Genomic DNA, 8,762 nt, shown 5'->3' on the forward strand with positions numbered 1-8,762 from the left:
TGGGATAACCAGACGGGTAGCAAGAGTTTATTGCTTCAGCATTTGATGTAGAATACAAATGCTCAGCACCTGCTTTGGCATCTAAATGTTTTACACATTTTAATTAAAAGAAAAAACTGAAAAAAAAAACATTAAATGGAAAAATATCAAATAAAAGATGCTATGTATAGGAGTATAAAGATTCTAAGACTCCTAAATTCCAGTCATACACCATCTCCAATGTCTCATCATAGAATTAAGGGCTGATAGGTCTGATAGCCAGAAATGCGTCAGATCGTGCATTTACTTTTACACTGTTTGTGGATTTTGTGACCTGAATTTTATGGACTTTAAATAAAGCTGGAAGTTTTTTAACCTGGAAGTGACAACCCATCTCCTCCTTTCTATTTGCTTTGCTGTTGGGGAATTGGACACCCTTATGCTGCTTTTACACGAAACGATAATTTGCCCGATCGTACAATTAACGATGTCGGAGTAACGATTTTTTTTTTCATAACAATCAGCGTTTAGACAGTACGATATATTATACGGAAAAATCGTTTTGCGATCGTTTTGCGATCGGAGCGGGGGTGGCGATCAGAGCGACGGCGGGGGTGGCGATTGGGGCGGCGGGGGTGGCAATCAGGACGGCGAGGGTGGCGATCAAGCCGACGCAGGGGGCTGCGGATGAGCGGGGGGCCGGGCTGCGGGCGGCCGGACTTTCGCGCGACAACTGTTTACATGGAACGATCTGCGAATTTTTAGCGAACGACGATTTAAGAACATGTTGTAAGATCAAAATGAACGATTTCTCATTCGTCGTTTGATCGTTCGCTGCGTTTGCACGGAACGATTATCATTCGAATTCGATCGTTATCGTGCGAATTCGCACGACAATCGTTCCGTGTAAATGCAGCATTAGGTTGAGCAGCCACCAGGTGGGCCGAATTAACTTTTCCTTGTAGTTAAGTGACCATGTTGGGCTGAGCATGCTCAATCAGGGCCAATGCTTGACCAAGCTTGATTAAAAGTGGCCAACACCTTCAGAGTAACATATTGCATTTTTTGTTCTAATTTTTGAATATTTCGACCCTTGAAGGGATGTGTAAACGAAATATACAAAAATTTGAACAAAAAATGCAATACATTTTTGCAAGACACATTAGAACTCCCACAATTGACTTCCAGAGTTCCAATGTGCCTTGCAGTAATGTATGGCATTTTTTGTTCCAATTTTTGTATATTTTGTTTACACATTTCTTCAAAAATTAGAATGAAAAAATTACTTGAAAGTTACTTGAAGGTGAGCCAGGTACTCTCTGCTCTGCAATTTAAATGGGGTTTATTATTTGAGCTTAGCATATGAGCATTTTGGTACTCTCTTAACACTAATAGCGTCATAATCCCTATGCATAAGAGAATCATAGATCACCCGGCTCATAGCCCGTCTTGTGATCTAAAAGGGATGCTCTTTCCACATTCCACACATTATAATTTGACTTTTATCTTTCTTTTTTTTTAAAGATACTTTAAGAAATTCCGCTACTGTTCTTATGCGCCTCGTGTACGGGTATGTACGCCGCTTACGGATGGTATATCATCATTTGAAAACCTTTTGGCAAACACGGTCCTTCGCATATTTGTCTGGGTAATAGCCTGCATCACTTGTTTCGGAAACATCTTTGTTATCGGGATGAGATCATTTATTCAATCGGAGAACAAGACGCATACAATGTCTATAAAGATTTTATGCTGTAAGTAAACGTCTGTCGCCTTTAGAGGAATCATCAATCCATGAAATGTAAAATGTCTTTTTGTGAATTGGAACATAACTTTAATCCCTACAATGAAAAGGAAGGATTCCGGCGCTGTAGGTAAAATGTAGATTCTTTATTTAGCTTCAATGTAGGATTAGGACAATTGTTGAATTAACCATTTAGAGTGGTGAAGAGGTGATTTTGGGGCTGTCACTGCTGTTATTGAGCACCTGAGAGTCCCTTCCATGTTGGACAGCTATTTCTAATTCTCTCCATTTGAGGGGGCAGGACCACACATAGTACTAGCATGGGCGATATAAATTGGACACACAGACTGACAATGTGCTTGGGGATAAGATACAGTAGATTACTATGTACTATTCATGGCATGTGAAGGCAGAAAGGGTAACTATATCTTACAAGACAAAATTAGCGGCACTCACCATGTTTGTAGCAATTCCAAAGTTCCTTTATTGACAAAAACGAAACATCATAACAGCAGGTGAGACGCCAGTGAAAGCCATAGTGTGTTGCCGGTTACAGCTGTTTCACGCCCTTTCGGCGCTTCTACAGACCCGCCCCTTTTCCTTACATCTCAAATTTTGTGGCAGAGGAAATTCCAAAAATGATCAAAAAATACTGGTATCTAGTGGAATAGGACCTTAGTCTGGATAATATTGGACAGGAAAAACCTATATTGGCATTTAGAAGGAATAAAAATCTGAGAGACATCCTGGTCAGTAGCAAATTTGTTTACAAAAAAACAAGATAATTAGTTAGAAAAAACTGCCCCGAAAGGTAATTTTAAATGTGGAGGGTGCAATTGGTGTTCGTATTTTGCCCCATTAAAACATGTACAAATAAGGGGAGTACCAGCGAAAGTAAAGGATTTTATTTGCTGTCGCACTCATTTTGTGGTATATGCAATCTTGTGTGAATGTGGCCGCTTTTATATAGGCAATACTATACGGCCCATACAAACAAGGTTCAGGGAACAAGTGCATTGTTTTCGCACAGGATTTGGTTCTACTAGGTTAATTAAGCATATGCAAGAAGATCACAACAATAATCAAAACATACTTACCTTCTGTGGATTAGACAGAAAGGCGAAAACATTTACAACAAGCTGAAGTACGCTGGATTCTTAGGACTGAAGCCCAGGGTAACCTGGAGTTAAATGATAAGTTAGATTATAGTGTCTTTGTGGAGTAATGTATTTTTAGGGTAGCTTCACACGTACCAGATCGGCAGCGTATTTCACGCTGCGAGTTTGCAGCGAAATCCGCTGTGAATCCTGTTAGTGTGAAGGTCTATGGGGTTAAATATCCGCAGCAAAATTTTCATTCCACTGCGGATATGTAACCCGGCCCCTTTAACCTTCCGCTGCCCGCAGCCCCTGGACCAGAGCATACATTACCTGCTCGCTGTCGTGGCTGTGTGTGAGGCTCCTGGCTCCCGTTGCTATCCATCAGCCAATCAGTGCTGCCGAGCAGGTAATGTATTCTCCGGGCCAGGGGCCGGGTCACATACTGGCATTGTAATGAAAATTCCGCTGCGGGTATGTGACCCATTCAACTTCACGCTACCGGGATCAGCTGTAAATGCGCAGCATGAAATCCGCTGCAGATCCGGTACGTGTGAAGCTACCCTTTAATGTGTTTTTATTCACTTTTTGCACTTTGTAGTGATTGCCAAGCCCCCTCCTGAACGTCACAGAGTTAAGAGGAGATTCAGGGGTATTAAACTTATGACGTAAGGAAAAGGGGAGGGTCTGTAGAAGCGCCGGAAATATACATAGTATACGCTCCGGCAGGGATTCCATCCGGCCGCATCAAAAACTGACATGTCAGTTTTGTGCGGTCGCTATTCATTGAATTCACCAGAAATTTGTGTGCGGACGCATCTGAATTCACCATAAATGAAGATCATCTGGCCGGTACTGCAGTACCGTCCGGGATGATCTTCAGTAACACAGGCCGTTCTGTGACACAGCTGGGTCACAGAATGGCCGGTCTTATATGCCATATGAACATGGCCATAGGCTGTATTCATGTAACTCCCTAGGGTTACATCCAACTTCTTCAGCCACCGATAATTAAATACCAAATGATCTGGTTTTTGGTTGGTTTTGGTTGAAAAAAGACTAACCAAAAGAATGATGGAAAAACTATGTGTGAACATAGCCTAACATTGCTTGTGTTATGTTGCTAAATAACTTTCCAACCTTTTTCTTAATAGGTGCTGACTGTCTGATGGGTGTTTATCTCTTTTTTATTGGGGTATTTGATGTTAAATATCGAGGGCAATACAAAAAATATGCACTCATATGGATGGAAAGTCTGCAATGCAGAAGCCTTGGATTTCTGGCCATGCTGTCCACAGAAGTATCTGTTCTTCTCCTGACTTATCTGACATTGGAGAAGTACTTGGCCATCGTGTTTCCATTCAGCAACATTCGGCCAAGCAGACGTCAGACTCTCGCAACACTGATGACAATATGGGTGGTTGGATTCATCATAGCCGTGATTCCATTTTGGAATGAAGACTTTTTTGGAAATTACTATGGAAAAAATGGGGTGTGCTTCCCTCTGTATCCTGATCAAACGGAAGAGTCTGGTGGTAAAGGATATTCCCTAGGGATATTTCTAGGTAAGATGAGGTGGAATGTTGACATTTTTATGTTTATTTCATTATGAGCTGATAAGCTTGTCCTATTCCCCCCCCTCTTTTATTCTTTTATTGACCAACAACCGCAACAATCTAAGAAAAGTTTTAGAATTTTCACTATCCTAATCTACCAGATAAATGAGTAGGAACCCTAATATTACTCCAGTAACCCTATTACCCAGACTGCACAAGTGGTGATAGGATGATGTTCCTGTTGTGACCAGCCATGTACTGCAAAAGTCATCATTGTGATTGAACAAATACAAAAAGGATGATTGCATGTCTGTATACTGTGGCCAGTGCCATAATTCCTGCTTGTGATCATTTCTCGTAGGTACCTCATACTTGTAGATGATGTCTTTAGTCTTTTTGTGCCTTCATGTGTTGATGTGGACTAATGATCATTGTTTTAAGCTTCCATATTGTCCTCATATATTTCTCGATCCACCAACAGGTGTGAACCTTGTGGCTTTCATCATTATCGTGTTTTCTTATGTCAGTATGTTCTGCTCAATACAGAAGACTGCTCTACAGACATCAGAAATCAAGAGTCATATCCACATGGATGTCGCGGTTGCCAACAGATTTTTTTTCATAGTTTTTTCAGATGCCGTGTGCTGGATTCCAGTTTTCCTTCTCAAAATCCTCTCTCTGTTTCGTGTAGAAATTCCTGGTAAGTTCTAGAAATAATAAAAACCTTGGTTTGCACTAAAATGTTCATATACTAAAGACGATGATATGATCACTGATCACTGTGTTCCCACCAGATTACTGTGGGAATATTTCATATTATTGAAATCTCTTTGCACCACAAACCACAGGGTCTTTGATTTGTCACTGTGACTGCTACATTACAACACAGGATGATGCAAATTTTTAAAAAAGTTTAGTCTGATATTTGGAGTTTTTATCTTCCTCTGGATCAAAACTGTTGGACTATACAGATGTGTCCAGTCTTAGCTTTCCATTAGTTAAGTGATGGAAAGTGCTTCCTCATAACAACCTTCCATCACAATATCAAAATCAAATATTTGATATAATGGTTTAAAAGGCCTCATTTAGGCTGCAATTTTCTTCTTTCCTCTCATAGGTTAAAGGTCCTTATACACGTTATAGCCCTGTTGGTCAAATCCTAAGACAGTGGAGACAGGGTTTTGGGGTGATGGAATTTCGTGGGCTTACCCCTTTGTTTTAGGAGTGATATGCTGCCCCCAGAGCAGTCTGACTGCAGCTTACCCCTCCCCATAGAGAACATAGGAACATTTAGTAGTGCCGAACATTGATGTGTATGAGGAGTATAGGAGAAATAACTGTTGGACGACAGATATTGAAGGTGTATGCCCACCTTTACACAGTGTTTGCAATTAGCCCAAGGAGGTCATAACCTCCAGTTGCTGTAAAAAGCTGCGACTCACTAAATATATTTGGTTTGGAGATAAGATGAGAGTAGACACATCTGTAGGTTCAACTTTACCTTAAAGAAACACTAAACCTAAAAAAGCCATAAAAGTTTAACAAAAAAACTATATAGGGAGCCTGGGAAAATAGGGATACAGCCAAGCAAGGTGGGGAGCTCCTGCTTTGATTCAAATGGTAGAGAGGAGGAGGGAGGACATGGCTGATCTGCTAGGACACAAGGAAGATTTCTTTTCTTTTTCTCAGTTTTAATTAGGAAAGAGAGCTGAGCAGAAATGAAGGGCACAATTCTTAGCCAAACATCTCTACCGATTCATTCTAGCAATCGATGTGAGTCTCAGCACTTGTATCCCCACTTCACAAAATCAAATCATCAGAAAATCTAACATGTCGCTATGATATGTCAGAAGTTTGTTGAAAGTTAAGGTACACTTCACTGTAAATTAAAATACCCCTTCTTTTTTTTTTTTTTTTCTTTCATTTTTAATTTAGGCAGTAGTCAACAGAAAAATGAATATTTGAAAATAGAAACCATTTTAGCATAGAACATTAGGCGGTAGATGCCGCTATATTATGAATGCTGCCTAATTCTATTTAAACTATTAAAATAAATGTCAGGGAACAGATGGACCATTTGAGAATAAAGGAAGAGTACACCTTGTGGATGGAATGCAAAATCCCATTTTCTGAAATGAAATTAGTGGCGCAACCATGCAAGGTCCTCCTGGGTTTATGGGGACATATGTTGTATGGCTATACAGAATAGCAAAAAATCATTATGTTCTTATATTGCCACATAACAAATCTGTCATCAAACTCCTGGTGTTATTTTTCTTCTCTTTTATAGGTACTGTAACCTCTTGGATCGTCATATTTATTCTCCCCATAAACAGTGCCTTAAACCCCATCCTGTACACCCTAACAACAAGTTTCTTTAAAGAAAAACTTAAACAGCTGCTACACAGGCAACGGAGGAGATCAATATTCAAGAACGAACGTAAAAGTTTATCCACCTCGCTGGTATGGACGGAGGACGCTATTGTCCAACATTCTTCTCTTAAACTTGGCTTCCTCCATAAAAAGTCTTTTGAGGAAACGATGATCAGGACGACGTGATGGAAGGTGGAACTTTATGAGAACCAATGCCTCAAAAATATGCACCTACCTGCGTCTCTTTTGTGAGATGAATCTTAACCATGAATGTTTCGGGGAAACATTTTGTGCCTCCGTAGCTCTAATGGAGATGAAAGCTGAAGGCAAAGTTTACAAGACTGCCGTGACTTATGTCTAGTATGATGGAACCATTAAGATGCCGCCATTCCATACGACAACCAATAAGTCCACTGTGCACCCGATCTCATTCGGGCCTTATGTTGATTATTGCTATTCATTCTGATCACTTCACTCACAGTGGAGGATTCTCAACGTGTAGTCTTTAAAGGGGTACTATCAGCAAGTTAGACAAATCTATCCTGCTTATATGTCCCTACTGTACAGGACACGCCAAGGAGGAAGGTATGTCTCTTACCTTTCTCCTTGGCACCTTTCCAGCACAGTTAGTCTTTTGCTCTACGGTCCGGTAAGACCGTTAGGAGCACTGCCCACCCCCATAGTGCCAATTTGGCCCACCCTCAGCTGGTTCGCTCCATTCATTATCATTAGAAATGAGTAAGGCGGCCATGGGCGAATGGCCCACATGGGGGCGGACATGCTCCTAGCAGTCTCACCGAACGTGGAGCAAAAGACTAACTGCATCGGAATGGCGCCGAGGAGGAAGGTAAGACACATATCGTCCGCCTCCTCTCTTGTGAAGTAGAGACATATCAGCAGGTTAGATTTGTCTAACCTGCTGATAGTTCGCCTTTAAGACTCAACAGTGTACTATACGATGACTCTTTATACTCTCCTTATAGGAGAACTTGCTGTATATTAGAGACATAAGCATTATGTGTTGCTTTTCTACACAGAACTATTTATATAAAATTCATTCTTACATTTTTATTTTTAAGAAATGCAATTTTACTTTATTTTATACATTTGAATATATATGGTAACTACGTGAAGTATAAGCTACTATTATAAGAACATAACAGAGGAAGCAGAATTTACTGTAGTTCTACATACCCTAGGTGACTGTCTAACATAACCAGCACCAATGGCTCTCAGGATACAATTGAAGGTATTACAATTTCTAGATGACCTTCGGACATTCTGTTATGCATATGTGTTAGTCTTTAGGTATTTACAGTAGTTTAACAGAATTACATGTATAAGTCATAGTCCCCTTCACATATACATAGATAGGGACCCTGTTCCTGATCTTGCATTCGGCCCTAGGAGGGGTACTCCGGGCAAATGTAAAAAAAAAAAATCACTGCTCCTGGCTGGTCCCCCGCCAGTCTCCTGGATATCCCATTCCTGTGACGTCCCAACCTGGCTCAAAAATGACAGCATAGACAATCAGTGACTGCAGCGGGACACCTCTGCAGTCACTGACTGGGTGAGCGGGTAGTTCCTGCCAGGTTGTGATGACACAAGTAGCAGGGAGAAGCAGGAGACTGGAGGCTGGCGGTGAGCAGTGGCTCTGTGACTGCGAGGCCACAAGGACAGATAAGTGTCCCTTGATATTGGTATGTTCCCACCACTCTCCGCCCTCCATGATATTCTTTTACATTTGCCTGGAGTTCTCCTTTAAGTTAACCCCTGCCCCCCCATAATGTCCCATAGATGCGTAATAAATAAGATTAGAGCAAATAAAATGATTTATTCTTTATTTTGCTTCCCCACCAAAGAAACAAGAATGTCTAAATCCATCTCTTCCCCTTAACTTATACATGTAGTGCTGGCAAAACCATGTGCCCACTAGCACTCCTGAAATATCGGAATTGTATTACATTCAGTGTATATATTGATCGGATCATAGTTCTGGTCCATAAAAAATAA

At 40.9% G+C, this 8,762-nt stretch overlaps 1 protein-coding gene across 1 annotated transcript in view; it reads left to right on the forward strand.

Annotated features, from left to right (window-relative positions):
• Nucleotides 1-7,250, forward strand: part of RXFP2 (relaxin family peptide receptor 2) — a 199,275-nt gene extending 192,025 nt beyond the window's left edge. Inside the window, exons 15-18 of the mRNA XM_069972085.1 lie at nt 1,504-1,733; nt 3,975-4,385; nt 4,858-5,076; nt 6,667-7,250. Of these exons, the coding sequence (XP_069828186.1) occupies nt 1,504-1,733; nt 3,975-4,385; nt 4,858-5,076; nt 6,667-6,935 (1,129 nt within the window). The 3' untranslated portion in view covers nt 6,936-7,250. The remainder of the gene's footprint in view (nt 1-1,503; nt 1,734-3,974; nt 4,386-4,857; nt 5,077-6,666) is intronic.
• The last annotated feature ends 1,512 nt before the right edge of the window (nt 7,251-8,762 follow it).

The sequence above is a fragment of the Dendropsophus ebraccatus genome, chromosome 5 (assembly GCF_027789765.1).
Source record: "Dendropsophus ebraccatus isolate aDenEbr1 chromosome 5, aDenEbr1.pat, whole genome shotgun sequence".
Classification (NCBI taxonomy): domain Eukaryota; kingdom Metazoa; phylum Chordata; class Amphibia; order Anura; family Hylidae; genus Dendropsophus; species Dendropsophus ebraccatus.